This window comes from Bos javanicus, chromosome 20 (genome assembly GCF_032452875.1).
Source record: "Bos javanicus breed banteng chromosome 20, ARS-OSU_banteng_1.0, whole genome shotgun sequence".
In the NCBI taxonomy this organism is placed as follows: Eukaryota; Metazoa; Chordata; class Mammalia; order Artiodactyla; family Bovidae; genus Bos; species Bos javanicus.
Genome location: NC_083887.1, coordinates 426,069 through 450,517, shown reverse-complemented (window position 1 = coordinate 450,517; position 24,449 = coordinate 426,069). Strand labels below are relative to the sequence as shown.

Below are 24,449 nucleotides of genomic sequence, written 5' to 3'. Positions count from 1 at the left end.
CCGGGAGCAGTGCCCTCCCTGCCCTGGGCCTCAGTGCGTCCAGCAAGACAGTGGGCCAGCTGTCTCTCTCATGAGCCCTTGGTTCTAATAAGCTCAAGGCACTCAGCCAGTCAGCAACTCCACGTCCACCTACGAGGCTCCCGGTCATAGAATAAGGTCCCCCAGGCTGTTTGCTGAGGAGGCTGGATTCTTCATTTGGCTCCTTTAAACCCATCCCTTTCCATTCCAGGCAGCCAGCCAGGGCTGCTGTTCAGGCCTGAGCATTTGAGTGGTCTGTGGGGACCCCCTGCCCCTCACAGCACCTACAGCTCTACGGCACCTGCCTGCCACTCAGCTCTCCCATACAGCCTGCCATGTGGTGTTGGCCCTGGCAGGGAAGAGCCTGCTGTCTGAGCTCCAAAGTGGAATCGGAAGTGGTTTAATAGGACTGAGCCCACTTAGGAAAACACGGCGTCCCAAACCCTGAATCCTTCAGAGCCCTGATAGAAGGGGTGGGCACCCACATCTCCAAAGGAATATCCAGTTAGGAAAAGCAGTTCACTGGAGGCTTTTCTATGTGCTTAAAAGCCTGGGCTTCAATCCCAGCGCTCTCAGCTGTGTGACTGTGAGCAAGGTACCTCTCTGAATCTCAGTCACCTCATCCATAAAACAAGACAATGATAAAAATAATATCCATCTGATGGCTGTTGTTTTGAGGATCTGATGTGATTCTGTTGGCCAAAGCCCTCACATGGTGCCTAGTACATAATAAGTGCGCAAGAAGTAGTAACTAGAAAGGGTCCGTTTATATCGGGAATCTCACATGATGAAGAGCGGAAGGTTCTACAAATGCCTCACCCCCATAGAGAGTAGGCACGTTTGGAATTTTTCTCCTGCTCTCCTCTTGAGCATCACTACTTAGTGAGAGGATCTTTTAAAGAGGGAAAATAAGTTTGAGAACCATTTTAAATCTGCCAGTCCGCAGGGCACAGAAAGGAGAATTGTACTGAAAGACTTCAAACACTACACAGTCTGTTCCACGAAGGTAACCTCCCCACCCACCCCATGTGGGTCTGGGCTCCCTGCTTCCTGGGGCACGGGTGCTGAAGACTGAAGGTCAGGAAGCCCAAGATGGAGCCTCCCCGAGGCAGTCCTCAGTCCTGGGGGCTCTCCACAGTCACCACGTGGCTGCAGAACTGGCGTCCCCGCCCTGAGTCCTGACCCGTCCTGTCCCTCCCTCCAGAAACTTGAGTAACAACAGAATCAAGGAGGTGAAAGAGGGCGCTTTTGATGGCGCGGCCAGCGTGCAGGAGCTGGTGCTGACGGGGAACCAGCTGGAGACGGCGCACGGGCGCGCGTTCCGCGGCCTCAGCGGCCTCAAGACCTTGTGAGTCCCTGGGGCCTGGGCCACGGCCGGAGGGAGGGGCTGGGGAGGCAGGGAGGGGCCTGGGCCACGGCCGGAGGGAGGGGCTGGGGGGGCAGGGAGGGGCCTGGGCCACGGCCAGAGGGAGGGCTGGGGGGGCAGGGAGGGGCCTGGGCCACGGCCGGAAGGAGGGGCTGGGGAGGCAGGGAGGGGCCTGGGCCACGGCCGGAGGGAGGGGCTGGGGAGGCAGGGAGGGGCCTGGGCCACGGCCGGAGGGAGGGGCTGGGGAGGCAGGGAGGGGCCTGGGCCACGGCCGGAGGGAGGGGCTGGGGGGGCAGGGAGGGGCCTGGGCCACGGCCGGAAGGAGGGGCTGGGGAGGCAGTCGGGGCGGGGGCTGGGGAGGCAGGGAGGGGCCAGTGAGGGCTGGCCTGGCGGGGGCGGGTGGGGCCGGCCTGGGCGGCAGAATCCTTTGCTTCCTTTCGCCAGAGAGATATCAGGCATTTCCCAGCCCTGAACGGCAAAGAACTTAGCATGCACCCCCAACACACACACACACACTTGCCTCATATGCAGATTCATACCCGAAACAGGCACACATTTACACAAACATAGGCGTGACACACGTACATAAAATGACATAGAGACATACATGCAACACGCAGATAAACACATACACAAACAGGCATGTGTGTATCAGCACACAAACTGATGTCCAGAGCCACGTCTTGATTCTCCGCCCCTCCCCAAAATATCCACACATACACTAACCACCATACAATACGCATGTGTATACGTATACACACGTGACACCTCCTTCTACTATAAGTAAAGCATCCGCAGCCAAGAATGTGCGCACACATTTACAGGCAGCCCCAGGTCCAGCCATGGCAGACCTCAGCATCGTGACAGGTCTGAGCATGGAGTTGGCAAAAAGAGCACCCCACACTCACACACACACCCGTGGGGCAGGAGAAAGGGGCACCCTATACTCACAGACACACACACACGGAAAGGATGGGAGGGAAGAGACGACACCTGTGCTTGCTCCCTGCACCCCTCTCCCTGCAGGATGCTGAGAAGTAACCTGATCAGCTGTGTGAGCAATGACACCTTTGCTGGCCTGAGCTCAGTGAGGCTGCTCTCTCTCTACGACAATCGGATCACCACCATCACCCCCGGAGCCTTCACCACGCTTGTCTCTCTGTCTACCATGTAAGTCCCCTGGACCCACCGCACACTCACTCTGGGTACCTCTCCGGCAGCCCTCTGCCCTCTCAGCGCCTGACTGTCTTTGACCCAAAGTCATCTCTCCATCTGTCAACTTAAACATGTATCAGGCTCCCTCCATGTGCCAGGCACCATTAAATGCTAAGGAGGCACAGACGTGGGCCCCGCTTCCTGGAGCTCAGAGCATAACGAGCTGCCACAGAATAGAGGCCCACAGTGATATGAAAACCTAACATGGGCCTTGTCAAGGAACACTGGAGCTATGTTCTGGAAGGTGAGGGCGAATTAGCTTGTTCAAGAAAGTGGAAAGTGCATTCCTTCACTGGGAAGAGCATGTGCAAAGGCCCTGGGTTAAAGCAGGGCAGAGATGCAGGACGAGCAGTGCCTAACGTGGTCATACACAGCGGGCAAGGCTGGAGGGGGGGCCAGGGCCAGGCTGCAGGACAGCTGTGGGCCGTTCGGTTTCTAACCAGAGCATGTTAGGAATCCAGCAAAGGTTTTAAGCAGGCCAGTGGGGATTTTTTTAAGCAATGTCACCGACTGCTTAAATGTATATCAGAACCAGTTAGAGTCTAGCTCTCTGGGCGAGTGTTCCTGCCCACAAAATTCACTGCATTGCTAAGGGAGGCTGCCTAGAATAATGGTGAAAACTTTGGACTCTAGAGCCAAATTTTCTGGCCTCAAATCCTAGCTGTACCTCGTGTTAGCTGTGTGACCTTGGAAAAGTTACTTCACCTCTCTGTGCTTTTGCCGTCACTTCTCATAATCCTCATGGGATTGTTTTGAGGACTGAATCTTTGCAAAGTGCACAGCAGGGGCCTGAGATAGGGAAAGTGCTCAGCGTGTGTCAGCTTTTATGGCTGTCCATCATATTTCCATGTGGCTCTGTTACCCTTAGTTGCTCGCTTTTTTATCCCTCTCTTCTTTTCTCCAAAGACCCTTTGGTAGACAGAAGCGAAAGCTATTTCTGCATCTCCTGTAGCTGCTGCGCATGTTCATGATCCCAGACACTGACCTCGCTGGGAATAAAAGCCAAAGTTCCAGAATGTGCTAAAGGCCCCACTCCATCGAGTCCCTCAGCCCCATCAGCCTTCCTGTTATGTGCATGCCCCAGGCCACTCCCCCCTGAGAACTCTGCACGGCTGCACCCACTGCCTGCAAAGCCCTTCTCCCGCTCCCTCCCCTCCTCCCTTCGTTGGCTCCAGTGTCAGTTGCCTCGGCCCGGTCCACCTCTGCCGTCTCCCCCAGTTCTTCCAGCCCGGCTTTTCTAGTTGTTTTCCATAGCTCTGACCATTCCCTAACATACTACACTTTTTGCTGTGGGGCTTCCCTGGCGGCTCTGAGGGTAAAGAATCTACCTGCAGTGCAGGAGACACGGGTTCAATCCCTGGATCGGGAAGATCCCTTGGAAAAGGAAATGGCTACCCACTCCAGTATTCTTAATTAGAAAGTATCTGTCTCCCATCAGCTGGAATATAAGTTCCAGAAGGAAGAAGAACAGGGATACATGACTGTTTTGTTCACTGCGGTATCCCCACTGCATACATCTGAGCCTGGCACTCAGTGAAAGAAAGTGAAAGTGAAGTCGCTCAGTCGTGTCCAACTCTTTGCAACCCCGTGAACTGGGGCCTACCAGGCTCCTCCGTCTATGGAATTTTCCCTGCAAGAGTACAGGAGTGGGTTGCCATTGCCTTCTCCAGGGGATCTTCCCGACCCAGGGATTGAACCCAGGTCTCCGGCTTCATAGGCAGATGCTTTACCATCTGAGCCACCAGGGAAGTCCCACCTTTATATAATTGCTGAACAACTGGATGAGTTGAATGAATGAGTGACATCAGCATGGAGGACAATGGGTAAGGAACTAGCAGTGTGCGTGGGTCAGTTTATCTCAGCCCACTTCTTACCTCTCCTGGATGCCTCCACCCTGGGAATCCAAAACCCAGAGGGCTAGAGCCACAGAGCATGTAGGGAACAGACTCCATCAGGAGGAGGAACTTAGCCGCCTTCTCACAGTTGCTGACTCTCAGAGCCAGAGTCGACCCCAGGAAGGACTCCCAAGCCCTCAACTGCCATGTCAAACCACAGCCCCTCGTGGGCTCTCTGGCCCTGTTCTTCAACCTTCCTACGCTCTGTGTCCCTCATTTGTGAAGTGGGAATCATGTCACATCCTTCCTAGGGTTGCTATGACAAGTCTGAATAAGAGAATGGGTTTATAAAGCACTCGGTCCCATTCCAGCCCTCTGGGAAACTCCCGTATCCGTCCATCATCGCATCTGACGGATATGTGTCCAGTGCCCATGCTGATGCCCTGCTGGTTCCCGAGGCTCAGAGCAGGAGGACAGGCCTGGTCCCTCCTCACAGCGAGTCTGAGGAGGGAGGCGTTAGCAGCTCCGACGTGTGCTGTGGAGGAACTGCGGGCGACTAAAGCGAGAACAGAACAGGGCTGCTGCTGTTGCTACTGCCAAGTCGCTTCAGTCGTGTCTGACTCTGTGCAACCCCATGGACTGTAGCCCACTAGGCTCCTCTGTCCATGGGATTTCCCAGGCAAGAGTACTGGAGTGGGTTGCCATGCTCTCCTTCAGGGGATCTTCCAAACCCAGGGATCTTCCAAACCCAGGGATCAAACCCACGTCTCCTGCGTTGTAGATGGATTCTTTATCACTCCCACCTCCTGGGAAGCCCAGGGCTTCTTTGGGGAGGGGTCATTTAAGCTGACGGGCCAGCCAGGCACACGGTAAAGAACTTCATTCCAGACTGGAGGAGCAGCTTTGAGTGAAGGCTCTGAGTGTGAGAAATTGAGTCGGCTCACACAGGTAGAGCCCATTGAACAAGGGAGGGCATGGCAGGGATGGGGTCCTGTCTGTCGGCAGAGGTCTAGCATAAGATCCTTGCAAAGACCGCCCCTGGGATGTAGAAGAGGGTCTGGCTTCCTTTTCCAGACTTTCTTCCTCTTTCCTCATTCCCTTGCACTGGAAGCAGACCTTTCTGGAGAGCCAGGTTCTAGGCTTGCAGACCTGGATCCCAGGACCAACCCCCCTGGGACCAGGAGAGATGCTGAGCACTCAGAGGGGGCCCTTTTCTCCTCCCAGAAACCTGCTATCCAACCCCTTCAACTGCAACTGCCACCTGGCCTGGCTCGGGAAGTGGCTGAGGAAGAGACGGATAGTCAGCGGGAACCCCCGGTGCCAGAAGCCCTTCTTCCTCAAAGAGATTCCCATCCAGGACGTGGCCATCCAGGACTTCACCTGTGACGGTGAGGACGCTTGGGGGCAGGGCCGGGCCAGGCAAGGAAGCGAGGAGAAACGGGAGGCGCGGGCAGGGGTAACTGCAGGTCAGGACCCCTTAAACCTGAGTCTCCTCTGCCCTCGGCGGGCAGCCGGAGCTCCGAAGGACTCTGCAGGCCTGCTTGCTGGCCCACACAGCTCCATCATGCAAATTAAAAACAGTTCCTCTTAAGGAAGACCTTAAGGCTTCCATCAGTTAGAAATCTGTTGTAAGATACTGCTTTTGTTAAAGCAAGATACTTTGTGGCCATCTCTGAAGACACTCTTGAACCACATATCCTAATCTGCTGTATCCACAACGAGTTTGGTGCCCGTTGGGTGATGGGGCACCTTTGAGCAGTACGCCACCTACACAGCTGAACATGGGAGCCCTGGCTTGCGATTTTCCTGCCTGTATCATCATGAGGCTCAGAGCAGGTGCTCATGAGAAACAGACTTCCAGATGAGTTTCTGGGAAATTCCTGTCCTGGGCTAGGCAGTACACACCTGCAGATCCAAGGCTTTGAGCGTTAGGATTAGACACATGTTTCTTTGCATAAAGTCAGGCCAGCACGGTTTTTACTGGGTCAACTTTAGGTAACTAGAGATGGACAACCTGGTTTGTAAATTAACAGAAGTTCAGGTATAACGGGGGCTGGGGACACAGTCACCACCCCAGAGGGATTGTGTAGTGGAAGATGTGGAGAACAGGAGGACACAGGCCCACCCCACCAGGACCACCCCTTCGGTCAGCTTGGCTTACTCCTTTGGTCACCCTACCAGGGGTCTGACCCACGCCCCTGCAGTAGAAACACGGAGTCCTAACCACGGGCCTGCCAGGGAAGTCCCCATTTGGCTTACTCCTGAACTGGTTAACAGTGACCGCTTCCCTTTCTAGTATCTGGTTAATCGAGTTTTTAGCATCTTTGTTTTATGATAAACGTGGGGGAAGATAGACAGCCCTATTTCCCGACCCAGGCGCCTCTCCTTTCCCTTCAGCCACGGAGGAGACCAGCAAGCTCCTTATCCCGTTCTGGCTCAAAGCTGAAGGCTCCCCTGTCATATTAGCAGCTGGGTCAGGGAGCGGGCTGAGCTCACCCGGGCAGGCGGGGCCCTCTCCTGCCTCGCTCACTGCCGGCTCTCCGCAGGCAACGATGAGAGCAGCTGCCAGCTGGGCCCGCGCTGCCCCGAGCAGTGCACCTGTGTGGAGACGGTGGTGCGCTGCAGCAACCGGGGGCTCCGTGCCCTTCCCAAAGGCATCCCCAAGGACGTGACGGAGCTGTGAGTACCCTGCCACCACGACGACCTGGAGATGCCCTCCCCGAAGGCATCCCCGCAAAGCGGGAGCCTTGGCCAGGGTCAGGCGGCATCCTGCACGTGGCACAGGAAGCTCTCCCGCCCAAACCTCTGCCTGGCGGTGACGACCCTCTAGAATACAAGTGGGAGGGCTATTGTCTCATGTTCTCTGACACCCCCAGGCCCCTGCTCTGCACTCTGTAGTTGTTGTTGAGTCACTAAGTCGTGTCCGACTCTTCTCAGCCCTATGGACTGCAGCACGCCAGGCCTCCATCCCTCGGAGTTTGCCCAAGTTCATGTCCACGGAATCGGTGATGGCTTCCAACCATCTCATCGTCTATCGTCCCCTTCTCCTCCTGCCTTCTATCTTTTCCAGCATCAGGGTCTTTTCCAGTGAGTCAGCTCTTCACATCTTCACGATGGCCAAAGTATTGGAGCTTTAGCTTCATCATCAGTCCTTCCAGTGAATATTCAAGGTTGATTTCCTTTAGGATTGACTAGTTTGATCTCCTTGTTGTCCAAGGGACTCTCACGAGCTTCTCTGGCACCACAGTTTGAAAGCATCAGTTCTTCAGTGCTCATTCTTCTTTTTGGTCACAACCCCCCACAATTTCTCAGTCTGACCCCAGAAATAGCACGTAATGGTCAAAACACAGCCCAGCAGGCATTACGGCTTAGCAAGCACGTCTTCGAATATGGTCCTATTTTAACTGAAAACCACCCATTTTACAGAGGAAATCTTAGTTCTGAGTTCCGCTCAGTCTCCACCCAGGAGCCTTCTTACTCTACACCCCACCTCCTGACACTAAGTCTCTGGGGGTTGCTCCTTCATCAGAAGCTCCCAGTTAAATGAAAGTGAGACCGTTCCCCTCATGAAGGGTTTTACTATTGTGGGAAAAAGCCTTCTGTCTGCCCCCCGGGAAGCTGAGAGGGTCTCACAGGCAGGAAGGCCTCGCGGGCATGGCCACGTCGCAGCGCGGGCACGGCCGGGCGGGCAGCCCCTGCGGGATGGACACGGCAGCCTCGTGCTGTCTCCCATCCCTTCGTCATTGCCTCCATGCATGTTTGCTGGGTACCTCGTGTGTCAGGTACTCTGCTCACACCAAGGAGGTGATGGTGCACGAAACAGGTATGACCCCTACCCGCGTGGCTCCTGGTTTCATGGGGAAGGTTGACATTTGCTCAGTCATCTCAGACACACATGTGACGTGACAACCATGAAAAGTGCTACAAAGAAGAGGAACCAGATTCTTATGACATCCAAAAGTAGGGAGATTTGACTTGGATGTGAAGATTGGAGAAAACTGCTCTGGGGGTGGGAGGTAAGGATAGGGGCTGGAGCTGGACTCTAAAGGGGAAAGGGCCGATAAAGAGAAGGGGGGCTGCCCGAGCTGAGGCCATCGTGGCGGGTAGGCAGAGCTGGAGAGGGCTGGTGGAAGCCCAGTGGGCCCTCTGGGGCCACTGTACCACCCACAGGTCAGGCTGGCTGTCCCTGCCCGGGGCCCCAGGCACACCCTGAGGCTGAGCTTAGCAAATGCCCTTGGGGGGATGTTTCTCTGCTGGGTTCTGCCAGCGCCTCGCAGGGTGGAGCCTGAGTGTGCACTGCTCTAGAGTAGCTGAGCGGTTCCTGTGTGTGTTGTGGCTCCTGGCATGTCCTGAGACTCAGTGAGACTGTCCCTGCGCTGCCAGCCCAATGGAGGAAGGTTGGGATAGTCACAGAAAGCCTGTGTCAGTCCTGGGTTTGGGCAGGAGATGTGCCTGTGGAGATGTGTGTGTGCGCGTGTTCAGTCGCTCAGTTGTGTCCGACTCTTTGACCGTAGCCCGCCAGGCTCCTCTGTCCACGGGACTTTCCATGCCAGAATACTGCAGTGGGCTGCCATTTTCGACTCCAGGGGATCTTCCCAACCCAGGGATCAAATCTGCGTCTCTTGCATCTCCTGCATCGGCCAGCCGGTTCTTTACCGTTGTGCCACCTGGGAAGCACCCTTGGAGATGCACATGAGCAATGGGGAGAGCTCCATGCTTTCCTGGCTGGGCTACTTGGGGGGTGGGGGCTGCAGAAAATGAGCCAGGTTTACGCCTCCTCCCTGAGCCAATTAAGTGCCAAGTAGCACATGTCAAAGAGAAGAAAATGCCATGAAAACAGGCCCTCAAATGTTTTTCCCCAAAAGCTCATGAAACAGAGATTGAAATAACAAACATAATTGGTCGTAATTATAAACTTGAGAGCTTTGGGAGGAGACCTGATTTCCTGCTTTGGAAATAACGGCACTGCTCTCTGCCAGACGTGGGATCCAAAGCTCGCCAATGAGGGCAGACCTCACCTCTGTCACCAGCCATCTCCTGGAGGGGAAGGAGAGTGTCTAGGGAGGAGTGGGGAGGGGAGGCAAGGGAACAGCCTCCAGAGAAAGGGAAAGCTGACAGGCCCAGAACACCGGGGCTCGGAGGGCTCTTGTCAGGGACATTGGCTGAGTCCAGAGTCAGTGTTTCCAAGGTTGGCTTTTCAGCTCCCTCGGCATCTTTAGTTATATTGGGCAGAGCTGCCAACTTACAAAACAAAATTAAGCTTAATTCACTGAGAAGGAGAAAAAAACAAGTTATACAGTGTTTCTCCAAAGGTCACAGTGTAGGAGTCTGCAACCAGCACAAGAGAGCAGGGCAGGCACCCCATGGCCCTGCTCTCTGTGGGTCTCCTCTGTCCTCTCCTCTTGGGTGAGTCAGGCTAAACAGAGGCCTCTCTGCCCCACCCGCACCTGTTCATTCAGTGCCCCCACGTTGTCGTTGAAATAGGCCGTTTGCAACAGTGTGAATGGACGTGAAGGGTGTTATGCTTAGTGAAGGAAGTCAGAGAAAAATAATAGCGTATGAGCTCACTTGTATGTAGAATCTAAAAATCAAAACGAATGTATACGTGTGTAACAGAAGAGAAACAGACTCACACGTACAGAGAACAAACTGGTGGTCACCGCTGAGGAGAGAAAAACAGGGAAGGGGCCAGGTGGGGGAAGGGGCTTCAGAGGCACAGGCTACTATGTGCAAAATAAGGAAGTTACGAGCATATACTGTACAGCACAGGGAATATAGCCGACAGTTTATCATAACTTTAAATGAAGTGTAAGCTATGGCATCACTGACTCAATGGACATGAGTTTGAGTAAACTCCAGGAGTTGGTGATGGACCAGGAGGCCTGGCGTGCTGCAGTCCATGGGGTAGCAAAGAGTCAGACACGACTGAGTGACTGAACTGAACTGAAGCTATAATGTTGAATCACTGTGTTGTACACCTGAAACTAATACACTATTGTACATCAGTTCAGATCAGTCACTCAGTCGTGTCCGACTCTTTGCGACCCTATGAATCACAGCACGCCAGGCCTCCCTGTCCATCACCAACTCCCGAGTTCACCCAGACTCAGGTCCATCAAGTCAGTGATGCCATCCAGCCATATCATCCTCTGTCATCCCCTTCTCCTCCTGCCCCCAATCCCTCCCAACATCAGAGTCTTTTCCAATGAGTCAACTCTTTACATGAGGTGCCAAAGTACTGGAGTTTCAGCTTTAGCATCATTCCTTCCAAAGAACACCCCGGACTGATCTTTAGAGTGGACTGGTTGGATCTCCTTGCAGTCCAAGGGACTCTCAAGAGTCTTCTCCAACGCCACAGTTCAAAAGCGTCAATTCTTCCGCGCTCAGCTTTCTTCACAGTCCAACTCTCACATCCATACATGACTACTGGAAAAACCATAGCCTTGACTAGACGAACCTTTGTTGGCAAAGTAATGTCTCTGCTTTTGAATATGCTATCTAGGTTGGTCATAACTTTCCTTCCAAGGAGTAAGCGTCTTTTAATTTCATGGCTGCAGTCACCATCTGCAGTGATTTTGGAGCCCCAAAAAATAAAGTCTGACATTGTTTCCACTGTTTCCCCATCTATTTCCCATGAAGTGATGGGACCAGATCCCATGATCTCAGTTTTCTGAATGTTGAGCTTTAAGCCAACTTTTTCACTCTCCTCTTTCACTTTCATCAAGAGACTTTTTAGTTCCTCTTCACTTTCTGCCATAACGGTGGTGTCATCTGCATATCTGAGGTTATTGGTATTTCTCCTGGCAATCTTGATTCCAGCTTGTGCTTCTTCCAGCCCAGTGTTTCTCATGATGTACTCTGCATATAAGTTAAATAAGCAGGGTGACAATATTGCAGCCTTAACGTACTCCTTTCCCTATTTGGAACCAGTCTGTTGTTCCATGTCCAGTTCTAACTGTTGCTTCCTGACCTGCATATAAGTTTCTCAAGAGGCAGGTCAGGTGGTCTGGTAGTCCCATCTCTTGAAGAATTGTCCACAGTTTATTGTGATCCACACAGTGAAAGGCTTTGGCATAGTCAATAAAGCAGAAATAGATGTTTTTCTGGAACTCTCTTGCTTTTTCCATGATCCAGCAGATGTTGGCAATTTGATCTCTGGTTCCTCTGCCTTTTCTAAAACCAGCTTGATCATCTGGAAGTTCACGGTTCATGTATTGCTAAGCCTGGCTTGGAGAATTTTGAGCATGACTTTACTAGCGTGTGAGATGAGTGCAGTTGTGCGGTAGTTTGAGCATTCTTTGGCATTGCCTTTCTTTGGGATTGGAATGAAAACTGACCTTTTCCAGTCCTGTGGCCACTGCTTTTCTGTCCATGGGATTTCCCAGGCAAGAATACTGGAGTGGGTTGCCTTTTCCTCCTCCAGGGGATCTTCCCAACCCAGGGATCAAATCCACCTCTCCTGCCTTCGCAGGCAGATTCTTCACTGCCATCAAGACCCCTTTCCATTTTGTAGAAGCCTCCAGGACTCTAAGAACTAGTGTTTCTATGTGGGTTTTATCTGTTGATATGTACCATATTGGAAACTACAACTGAGTAGTTGTAGTTTAAATTATATTTTAAAATATTTATTTTAATTTCATTTAAAAATGACAACAATATACCATCACATGTTTCTATAAAAAGCATACTTTTGTGAAAACAAACTAAAAGAAATTTCATTGTGAGGAATGACATTATGTTTTATAAATGTCATAGAAGAAACTGGATTATTATATCTGCTTCAGCATTCACTCTGTTGTGATATGTTCTGGGTGAACTATAAGAAGAAAATCTGACTTCACACAGATGTGTAGTTAGAAAAAGAATTTTGGTAGCTTTCTCAAATAATTGTGAACATTCTTCTCTGATAATATATCAAAACAGCATAGTAGTCATTTGTTTTTTCTTTTGAATTTCATTGAAGCATAGTTGATTACAGTGTTGTGTTAATTTCTGTTGCTGCTAAGTCGCTTCAGTCGTGTCCGACTGTGTGCGACCCCATAGACGGCAGCCCACCAGGCTCCCCCGTCCCTGGGATTCTCCAGGCAAGAACACTGGAGTGGGTTGCCATTTCCTTCTCCAATGCATGAAAGTGAAAAGTGAAAGTGAAGTCGCTCAGTTTTACTGTACATCAAAGTGATTCAGTTATACATACATATATATATATATTCTTTTTCATATTCTTTTCCATTATGGTTATCACAAGATATTGAATATAGTTTCCTATGCTACATAGTAGGGCCTTGTTCTTATCCAGTCCATTTATACTAGTCTGCATCTGCTAATGCCAACCTCATATTCCTTCTCTTCCCCACGCCCACCTGGGCACCCACGAATCTGTTCTCTGTGCCTGTGCGTCTGTTTCTGTGTCATAGACATGTTCTTCCGTGTACTATTTTAGATCCCGTGTATAAGTGACATCACATGGCGTTTGTCTCTCTCTTGTGACTTCACTCAGTGTGGTAATCTCTAGGTTCATCCATGCTGCTGCAGGTGGCGTGGTTTCATTCCTGTGAATGACTGAGTAGTACTCCATCGGATATATGTGCCATATCTTCATTATCCATTCATCTGTCAGTGGACACTTAGGCTGTCTCCATGCCTTGGCTATTGTAAATAGTCCTGCTATGAACACAGAAGCACGTATCTTTTTTGAATTATAGTTTTGTCTGGGTATATGCCCAGGAGTGGGATTGCTGGTAATTCTATTTTTAGTTTTCTGAGGAAACTCCATACTGTTGTTCATAGTGGCTGCACCCGGAGAAGGCAATGGCACCCCACTCCAGTACTCCTGCCTGGAAAATCCCATGGACAGAGGAGCCTGGTGGGCTGCAGTCCATGGGGTCTCTAGGAGTCGGACACAACTGAGCAACTTCACTTTCACTTTTCACTTTCATGCATTGGAGAAGGAAATGAGAACCCACTCCAGTGTTCTTGCCTGGAGAATCCCAGGGACAGAGGAATCTGGTTGGAGGCCGTCCATGGGGTTGCACAGAGTCAGACACGACTGAAGCGACTTGGCGGCAGCAGCAGCACTGGCTGTACCAATTCACATTCCCACAACAGTGTAGGAGGGCTCCCTTTTCTCCACACCCTCTGTGCTGCTGCTGCTGCTAAGTTACTTCAGTCGTGTCCGAACCTCAGCGACCGCTTGGACTGCAGCCTTCCAGGCTCCTCCGTCCATGGGATTTTCCAGGCAAGAGTACTGGAGTGGGTTGCCATCGCCTTCTCCACCACACCATCTCTAGCATTCATTATTTATAGACTTTTTACTGATGGCCATTCTGACTCGTGTGAGGTGGTAACTCATTGTAGTTTTGATTTGCATTTCTCTAACAATTAGAGGTGATGGACATCTTTACATGCGTCTCTCAGCCATCTTTGTATCCTCTTTGGAGAAATGTCTATTTAGGTCTTCTGTCCATATTTCAATTGAGTTGTTTGGGTTTTTGCTATTGAAATATAGGAACTATTTGTATATTTTGGAAATTAAGTCCTTGTCATTCACATCATTTGCAAATATCTTCTCCCCATTATTTTCTCCCAGTCCTTAGGTTGTCTTTTCGTTTTGTTTGTGGTTTCCTTTGCTGTGCAAAAGTTTATAAATTTGATTAGATCCCATTTGTTTATTTTTGTTCTTATTTCTATTGCCTTGGGAGACAGACCTGAGAAAACATTGGTACAATCTATATCAGGGAATGTTTTGCCTGTGATCTCTTTAGGAGTTTGGCGGTGTCTTGTCTTGTATGTAAGCCTGTAAGCCATTCTGAGTTTATTTTTGTGTACGGGGTGAGGGTGTGTTCTAACTTCATTGGTTGACATGTACCCAGTACGTGGTGGTCATTTCTTAAAGGCTGGTTGTAGTGTGAAACTCGAAACCATATCAATGGGCTCTTTATACTTTTACTTTAAAATCCACTGATCTGTCTTGCATTTTGAATGTGACTTTCCCCCTGATTCATGTTCTTATAACACACTGGTCATTTGGAAAATATTGCTTTGCTCAGTTTTGCAGATTTTTCTCAATGTTGACACATGGCATTATACAATATAAAAAAAAAATGTGATAGCCATTAATGGTCATCCCTGACCTCATCAGGAAAGTCTTGAATTAAGGGGACCCTCTTAAGTCCTGGGTGGCAGTTACAAGCTTTCTAAATTTTTAATTTTCATGTGGAAGCTCAGATTTTCTCATCTTCCACAAAGTCTTGTCAGTTGTTCTACCTGAAGTGCCAGGCTCACTCTCTTCATTGTCAAGAAACTGTCTACTAAATACCCAACTCTGAATCATCTGTTTGCTAGTCATTCGTTTAAGTTAAAATGGTGTTTTATGAAAGAATAAAAAAGCAGTTCTGCTTGTAACTCAGTTTCCCAGGTGCTTTTCCTCAAGACCACTAATGTCCTTCCTGTAGCCCAGAAAACTACTGTCCTTCCTGTAGCCCAGAAGGGCCTCAGGCACACCTCCCATGTGGCCACAGAGAGCACTAAGACGTTGTGTGCTCGAGTCGAGGTTTAATTCAATTAATAACATTTACTGCTTCCAAAAGGGCATTCTTAAGTGAAAATGGCCTCGTTTTTTTGACCTTCAAATGGCGTGGAGGTGTAGAATCAGTTCAGTTCAGTCGCTCAGTCGTGTCTGACTCTTTGCGACCCCGTGAATCGCAGCACGCCAGGCCTCCCTGTCCATCACCACCTCCAGAGGTATAGATTAGTGACTACTAATATCATTGGGTGCCGCTGCCTTAGTTCACCCTGAGGTGCCAACACTTTTACTCACACAACATAAAAGGAAAACAATGTTTTAATCTTATCGCAGAAGTTGTTTTAGCCTCATAGACCCCTGAAGCAAGATCCACATAGGCGTCTAGGGACTACACTTTGAGAACCACTCAGCTTGTTACATACTATCAGGCAAAGAATACAGACAGCCACCCATTAGAAGTCAGCATGGAGTTCCTGATTTAAAAGCACTCCTGAGAAGTCTTATTAAAAGTAGAGCAGGGAAATTTCCCAGCAGGCCAGTGGTTAGGACTTGGTGCTTTCACTGCCAGAGCCCAGGTTCAGTCCCTGATTTGAGAACTAAAATCCCACAAGCCACGCGGTACTGCCGAAAACAAACAAGCAGAGCAGAAACAAGCGTGGGGCGTCTGAGCTGCCAAGGTCACTGACTCAAATACTCTCTGCAAAGGTGGAGACTCATTGGCTTCAGAAATTTTTGTTACTCCATCCATGAACTTTTTAGACTCAGACTTACCAGTCTGAGAAAACTTATACCTAAAATCGGCTTGCTTCCACTTACGGGAATGTTACTAACATCAGGCCTTCTTGGTTCTGGAAACAAACTTTGCAAGCCTACATCTTCCTAAGGGCTAGAGAGGAGGATGGGAATCTAGTGCTGGTAGAGGGAGTTTGTGCATGGTCCACTCCTGGTCAGTATCAAGGAAGTGTTGTTAATAATTTTGGTAGGAGGACCTGATTTTTTTCTTGGTGTCCTACCGCTGACATCCCACAGAGAGAGGAAGGGAGGGATGATCTACCTCCCCCATCTCAACTGTGGAAAGAAAGGATTTCTATAGGGAGATGGGATCTGAGGGATCATGGGAAGCAGGACAGCAGTGCAGAAGCACACGCACGCACACACACGCACACGCACACACACGCACACGCACACACACACTGACAGGAGACTTAAAAGGGCCGGAGCTCGACCAGGAGGGCACAGGGCTAAGACACAGCTCTTAGGGAGTGAAGGCAGCAGGAGGCGATGACAAGAATGCATTGATTGAAGGACCTAGCCCAGCACTGGTCAACTCCGAGGGGTTAGAGGATGGGGGTCTGGGGTACAGCAGGTAGCTCAGGTGAAACTTTCTCCTCATCTCCAACCTAATTAGGTAATGGATATGCATGCAAAACCAGGAGAAAAGGGACTTCCATGGCATGGCAGTCCAGTGGCTAAGAATCCACCTTCCAATGCAGGGGGCGCAGTTTCAATCCCCGGTCAGGGAACTAAGATCCCAAGTGCTGCATGGTATGGCCAAAACAAAAAAAAAAAAAAAAGAAGGAGGAGGAGCCAAGTGGTGAGCACAGATGAGTAGCGTGGACAGATGTGCTTTGGACCAGGGAGGAATCCAGGAAGTTTTGCCCACTGAAACCATTAGGAAAGCAAGGGAAAATGCCCTGACTGTGTAAAATCCACCAGGGCTGTCATTTATAGAGCTTTACTTGTGCCAGATCTTTTCAGATGTGATCTCGTTTAATCCTCCCCATAGTCCGACAAGGCAGCATGTAGGACTTATTTCCATTTTGCGGATGAGGTAACTGAGACACAGCAGGGCTGAATAATTTCTTGCTTTTTCTGTTTTTCTAATTTGGCTGTGCTGAATCTTAGTTGCAGGACGCAGGAACTTCATTGCCACATGAGGACTCTTAGTGGCAGCACCTGGGATCTAGTTCCCCAACCAGGGATGGAACCCAGGCCCCCTGCATTAGGAGCACAGCATCTTGGCCATTGGGCCACTAGGGAAGTCCCTGAATAATTTTGTGAAATGATGCTGCCAAGAAGCAGCAGAACACAAACACAGGTCCAGGTCTGTCCGATCCACAGACCCATCCTTGAGCCACTGTACTCCTGTGTAGCAGAAGCACAGGTCCCTGTGTGCCCAGCCCAGTGGCCCAGCTTATTGGGCATTTGCAGAAGATAGCCACAGTCTCCTGGGGACCTGCCACCTGCATTCAAGCAGGGAGAGGGCAGGCACAGCACTCCCGCTGTGAGGCAGTAGGGACCTGTCAGTGATTCCAGCTGGGTCCGTCCTGACAGCTGGATCTGCGCTAGCAACGCCAGCTGCTGCCCAAGAAGAGGCTGCTGCTTTCTGTGACCCCCTGTCCTGGGCAGGTTCCTCTGAGCACTTTCTAAAGCAGCTGCTCAACTCTGACTGTGTCCTTGCCTTTATTTGGCCCAGCAAGAGGGGCAGAAATTGCCTACAGCCAGCTAGAGGGAGCTGACCGCATCTTTGGAGAGCAGACTGGCTGTGGGCACAGCGGCACGCATGAGTCCTGGCACAGACCCTGGCCCGGAGGAGACCTCAGCAGATGACTGCAGGAGAAGATGCTTCTCAGCCGGCAGGCAGGCACGGCCATCTGAGGGGGGGACTGAGGGAGGCCTGAGCAAGCCCCCTTTGCTCAGTCACGTGATCGTGGAGTTTCTCATGCCAGATCCCACTGCGGAAGCTGGGAACACAGCAGCTTCCACGACGGATAAGACCCCTGATGTCAGAAACTTAGCAGCGGGCAGAGAAACAGTGCCGAAGCTCCCCAGTGAATCAGGCTTTCAGGTATGGGGGTAGCATTTCCCAGGAAAGCAAAGGACAGGAAGGAGTAGGAAGAAAGTGTTCCATGAAGACCCCCAAGGAGGAAAGATCTTAAAGTCAAGAAACTGAGAAGACCAAGAGATGCCGCAGACAGAGTGGTTCAGGGGTTGGTGCGTCCTGGAAACTTGAGCAGGGCTGTGTGCGTGGTGCTTGTAGACTGTGTGGAGGGCTGCCTCTTTATCCCAGGAGAAACGCGAGAGCCAAGGAGCAATGTTTAAACAGGAAAGTGACATGATATGATTCTCATTTTAGAAATATTACTCTGGAAGCAGACTCTGGAGAATAGGCAGCCAGGGGATCATTATCTATCTTTTCAGCAATCAATGTATTGTCGGACGGGGAGACAGACATGTGTATGTATGAATATATCTGCATGTGGAAACAGGTGAAATGCAAGCTCGGAGAGGTGAGGTATATACATATGTAATCAGATGGTAGAGAATCTGCTTGCAATGCGGGAGACCTGGGTTCAATCCCTGGGTCAGGAGGATTCCCTGGAGGAGGAAATGGCTACCCACTCAGCCATTCTTCATTCTAGCCTGAAGAATTCCATGGACAAAGGAGCCTGGCAGGTTACAGTCTATGGGGTTGCAAAGAGTTGGACACAACTGAGCAACTAACACTTCTATCTTCTTCTCTATATGTTCAAAATGTACTGAACAATTCAAAGGTATTGGAGCCAGGCACTGCTCCAAGGCTTTCCACAAAAACTCTCATCTAATCATCATAGTCATTTCAAGGTGAAATAGTTATCAACCCCATTTTACAGATGAGGCGACACAGACTCAGAGAGGGTAAGTAAATTGTCCAAGGTCACACAGCTATTAGCTAGTGGAGCCAAGATATGAGCCTCAGCTTCCTGACTCCTGAGTTGCCTGTGCTCACTCAGAGGCCCCTATGGACTCCTGGTCTAGAGTTGGGGTTCCTGGAAGGTGGCCACCTTCCTCATCCTCCACCATTCAGTAGGTCCGAGAGTTCTCCGAGGAGCCCTTATCAGCACCACAAAGCTCAGAGTAGAGATGGGGAACCATCCATTTGACAGAGCTCCGTGCGGATTTTCATGCGCGGCAGATGTGTGCTTTCGCTAGTGCTGGGGCTGAAACAGAGCATTTAAATGCAGATCAATGCAGAGGTTGACCCGCTGGAAATGCTCTGGTAGTTCTAAGGCTGGCAGGGCAAGAGTGCAGTCTTCTAAAGGGTCCCTCTGGGGCCCAGGCTGCAGGCTACAGGCAACTTTGGAGTTCAGAGTGTTCATGAAGGGCTTGCTACAAAGAGTGCTTTCCCACACAACCGCATCTGCATTTCTTAAGGGAAACCTTTTGATTCTGCATCTTCTGAGCCTCAGTGCCAGACCACCAGGGATATTCTGTACTTAAAACAGCTCCCTCACAGCTCCCACTCAGCTCCACAGTGCCAACTGCAGTGACGCCTTGGGAGTTCTGGGGTCTTCATCACATAGACGAGGTTTCCTGAGCATCTACTGTTGTCTGCCAGCATGCGGGACACTGCAGTGAGCGAAAGAGACAGCGTTCTGTCCCCATCTTCACAGTCAACCAAAGGACAATGCCAGTCAGCGTGGGGGTGCTGGGTGGTGTCAGGGAAGCAGTGCTTGAGCCGCGGTCTTAGCGGGAGTGTGAATTCACCAGACGGGGGGAGAAGAGGGACCAGCAGGTGCAAAGGCCTGACTGCCCCACCAGACAGAGCAGGGGGTGTTCCAGGAGGGGTGAGGTCAGCAGAGGTCAAACCAGAGGTCAAAGGAGAGTTTGCTGTAAGGTGAACCAGAGAGGCAGGCAGGGGCTACAGGGGTGAATTTCATGTGTTAATTTGGCCAGGCTGCGGTGCCTAGTTGTTTGAGCAAACATGAGCTAGATGGTGCTATGAAGGCAGTTTGTAGATACAATCAACATCTACAGTCAGTGTACTTTGTAAGTAAAGGAGGTTAGTTTTCTTTTTTTTTTTAATTTTTTTATTATTAGTAGTATTTTTTTTACTTTACAATATTGTATTGGTTTTTCCATACATCAACCTGCATCCACCATGGGTGTACACGTGTTCCCCATCCTGAATCCCCCTCCCACCTCCCTCCCCATACCATCCCTCTGGGTCATCCCAGTGCACCAGGCCCAAGCTTCCTGTATCCTGCATCGAACCTGGACTGGCGATTTGTTTCTTATATGATATTACACATGTTTTAATGCCATTCTTATTTTTCTAATGTGGAGGTGGGCCTCACAAAATCAGCTGAAGGCCTTAAGAAAGGAAAACTGAGGTTTTCTGGAAAGGAGGGAATTCTGCCTCAAGATTATAGCATAAAAATCCTGCTTTAAGTCTGCTTGCCTGACCTTCCTTAAAATAACTTCTCTCATCCCCCTCTCCCTCCACGTATGTGTATGTGTGCATATAATATGGTCATATTCCCTATTGGTCACTTTCTCTGGAGAATCCTGACTGACACAGGACAGACCATAGAAGGCTTTGCAGGATTTGGGCTAAGTTGGGTAGCTCTTCTCCAACAAGCTATGGGAGACAGAGGACATTTTGCAGGGAGAGAGGCTGAAACAATCAACACAGTCCTGCCCAGAGCCAGGCTGGAACCCAGGGGCCAGGCGTGGTGGGCTCCAGGGCCCAGCATCATCTGTTATGTTGCCCATCCTGCAGGGTCCTGAACCTCTCTCTGACAGGTGAGGGTACTGTCGGCACCCCCAGATCCCAGTGGTCGTTCATGTGTTTCTTCAGCTGTTTGGCAGATGCGCGTGTTTATGGAGCGTGGCCTGCCCTACCCACCGAAATGGGCTGGGCTCAGGGCATTCCTTGACTATGGTCCTATCGACAGCCTTTCTCTACATTCATTCATTCAACAAATATTGGAGGCTCTACCATGAGCTGAACACTACACTATGGGATATAGCAGGAAACAAAATTGGCAAAACCCCGCTTCATGCAGCGTACGGACGCCACCAGGGCCGCTGACCGAGCTGACCAGTGTTATCAGGCCGAGCATAGCCTGTTGCGCTGAGGTGGCCAAAACTGAAAATAAGAGGACAGAGTGGAGAGGTCAAGTACGTAGTGCAACTTCTCAGGCTCCAGAGTCCAGCAGATCCTGGTTTCTGCACCTCCTGCTCACCTCTCTGAGCCTTCGTGTTCTCACCAACAAAATGGACAAAAGTACCCAGCAAGACACACATTCACACCCCCAGCTTCAGAGGACAAATGAGATAATAGACCAGAGTCTCTATCCCAAAGCACTGTGGTGCACATCTCAGCAAATGCTGGTGAGGTTTGTTTCGGTTTTGTTAGTCTTGTCACTGTGTTACCTGTGACAAGATAACACAGGTTAAGTAATTTTCCCGGAGCCACACAGCAAACCCAAGCCATAGGCCCACCCTCCAATGTGCCAGCCCCAGGGCCTACTGTAAAGACCCCAGCAAGGAGGCTTGGAGTATTTGGGTATCTTAGTCTGGGTTTCATCTTAGATGCCTCGAGTTTGCTAAGTAATTATAGCAAAACAACTGAAGAGAGTGAGAGAATGAGCTGAAGAAGAGGGTGGGAGATCACTGCCAGGCGAGGCCAGACTCCCCCCAGCCTCGGCCTCCCTGAGGGCTCATTGGTCTCCCTCCCGCAGAGACGGCCTCTGGCCCAGCGCCTGCAGCAGCCTTGCTCACTTGCCCAGCTCCTGCCTCCCAGCTTCCCTCTGTGCCACACTATCCACAAAACACTTCCTGCAGGGGAGCAGGGGTGGCCCAGTGCAGCCTGTCTCCCCTCCTTCAGCGTGAGCAGACCCCGGGATCCCACCACCCCACAGCCGCCCTGCCCCGCAGAGAAAGCTGGAAGCCTCATCTCACCTTCCTGCCTCTCCGCTGCCATCACCTGATGAGGGGCAGGGTCAGTGTCCACAGACTGTAAATGCCCTGCAGGTGATGCTGGGGAAGAGGCATTCGGGAAGTTTCCCCAAATACCAGCCCCTGCACCTGTCTGCAATCATGGGCTCTCCTTGCGCTTTGGATTTTAACTGTCTTCAGTCAGTCAGTTCAGTCGCTCAGTCGTGTCCGACTCTTTGCAACCTCATGGACTGCAGCATGCCAGGCCTCCCTGTCCATCACCAGCTCCCAGAGTCCACCCAAACCCATGTCCATCGAGTCGGTGATGCCATCCAACCATCTCATCCTCTGTCGTCCCCTTCTCCTCCTGCCCTCAATCTTTCCCAGCATCAGGGTCCTTTCCGATGAGTCAGCTCTTTGCATCAGGTGGCCCAAGTATTGGAGTTTCAGCTTCAGCATCAGTCCTTCCAAAGACTATTCAGGACTGATTTCCTTTCAGATTGACTGGACTCTCAAGTGTCTCTCTGTAGCCACCTCAGGGCTCCTGTCTGGGGTGGAGGGTGGTTTTACGTTTTGTTTCTTGGCCGCGCTGGGTCTTCATTGCAGCACACAGTATCTTCACTGTGGCATGTGGGATCTAGATCCCCGACCAGGGATCGAACCTGAGCCCTCTGCTTGATCTGAGTCTGGAGTTTCTTTTTATATAAACTTTTTATTTTGCTTTAGGGTAGAACCGATTAACAATGCTGTGATAGCTTCAGGTGAACAGCAAAGGGACTCAGTCACACATGTCCACGTATCCATTCTTCCCCAAAGGGAATGTAGAGTACTAATCACTGAACCATGGGGGAAGTCCCAGGCTTGGATTTTTTTTTTTTTAATTGAGTGATAATTAACATACTGTATTAGTTTCAGGTGTATACCACAGTGATTCGGTATTTTTATACATTATGAAATGATCACCCCAGTAAGGCCACTTAACGTCCATCCTCATATACAATATTATTGACTATGTTCTTTATGCTGTGCATCTCCTTCCCGTGACTTTTTATTTATAGTCAGAAATGTGTGTCCCCTAAGCCCCTTGGCTTACTTCATCTAGCTTCCCTGCCCTCTGGCAGCCACCAGTTCTCTGCATCTCTGAGTCTGTTTCTGTTTAGTTTGTTTGGGTTTTTAGATCCCACATTTAAGTGAAATCATAGTTTTTGGCCTTCTCTGTCTGACTTCTTTTAATCACATAATATCTATTGGGTCCATCCATGCTGCTCAGATGGCAGAATTTCACCCTTTTATGGTTGAGTAGTAGCCCTTGCAGAGAAGGCGATGGCACCCCACTCCAGTACTCTTGCCTGGAAAATCCCATGGATGGAGGAGCTGGTGGGCTGCAGTCCATGGGGTCACGAAGAGTCAGACACGACTGAGTGACTTCACTTTCACATTTCACTTTCACGCATTGGAGAAGGAAATGGCAGCCCACTCCAGTGTTCTTGCCTGGAGAATCCCAGGGGCGGGGGAGCCTGGTGGGCTGCCGTCTATGGGGTCGCACAGAGTCGGACACGACTGACGCGACTTAGCAGCAGCAGCAGCAGTATCCCTTGTGTATGCATACCCCCTCTTCTTCATCCATAACCAGTCAGTGGACACTTAATTTGCTTCCGTGTTTTCGCTGTGGTAAAGAAGGTAGCTGTGCCCATCGATACCCGTATCTTTTCAAATCAGTGTTTCTCTTTTCTTTCAATAACTACTCAGAAGTGGAGTTGCTGAACGTATGGTAATTCTATTTTTAATTTGACTCAATGGTAAAGTACCTGCCTGATAATGCAGGAGATTTAGGTTTGATCCCTGGGTCGGGAAGATCCATTTGAGAAGGAAACAGCAACTCACTCCAGTGTTCTTGAGTGGAAAAATCCCATGAACAGAGAAAGCTGGCATGCTACAGTCCATGGGATGGCAAAGAGCTGGATACAACTGAGCAACTGGGCACACACGAGTGACCCCTGTTCTCCACATCCTTTCTGACCCTTGTTGTTTCTTGACTTTTTTTTTTTTTTACATTTTTTAATTAATTAATTTTTGACTGCTCCGGGTCTTTGTTGCCGTGTATAGGTTTTCTCTGGTTGCGGCACGCAGGGGCTGTTCTCTGGCTGCGGTGCACAGACTTACTGCCGTGGCTGCTCTTGTTGCAGAGCACAGGCGAAGAGCTCTCAGTCATTGCAGTGCTTCAACTCAGCAGTTGTGGCACACGGGCTTCGTTGCCCTGTGGTATGTGGAATCTTCCAGCACCAGAGACTGAACCCATGTCCCCTGCATTGGCAGAAGGATTCTTAACCACTAGGCCACCAGGGAAGTCCCTGGCCTGTTTGGTAACGGCCATTCTGACAGGTGGATGAACTGACTGCCTTGTGATCTGCCCCACCGCAGACTGTCCTCCCCCACCTTCTTCCCTTGAGCTTCAGGGCCCTCCCCAGGCTTTACGCTCCCGTGGGCACCACATCCTTGGCTGCGTCTTTCTGCAGTAAGCCGGCGGCATTCTCTACCGTAGCAACTTGTTCCTTTCCTTTAGAGCACACATTGCAGCTTGTAATATTCATTACTTTGTGTGTGTGTGTGTCTTTCTGTCTCTCCTTCAACCCCTTCACCTCTTCCATGACCCCACAAGTTAAATTTTTAAATGCCAGAAAATAGGCACCACCTCAGCCTTATTCCCCAGTATATACAGTACCTGGTACATTTCAGTTTCCCAGTAAATATTTCTGCCTGAATAAATAACGACATCAGTGAATACGTTGGT

At 50.5% G+C, this 24,449-nt stretch overlaps 1 protein-coding gene across 3 annotated transcripts in view; it reads left to right on the top strand.

Moving 5' to 3' along the window:
• SLIT3 (slit guidance ligand 3) overlaps nucleotides 1–24,449 on the top strand; it is a 764,694-nt gene that overhangs the window by 667,410 nt on the left and 72,835 nt on the right. For all 3 annotated transcript variants that reach the window (XM_061393171.1, XM_061393168.1, XM_061393169.1), the window contains exons 17-20: nucleotides 1,223–1,366; nucleotides 2,411–2,554; nucleotides 5,659–5,822; nucleotides 6,981–7,113. In XM_061393171.1, the coding sequence (XP_061249155.1) occupies nucleotides 1,223–1,366; nucleotides 2,411–2,554; nucleotides 5,659–5,822; nucleotides 6,981–7,113 (585 nt within the window). The remainder of the gene's footprint in view (nucleotides 1–1,222; nucleotides 1,367–2,410; nucleotides 2,555–5,658; nucleotides 5,823–6,980; nucleotides 7,114–24,449) is intronic.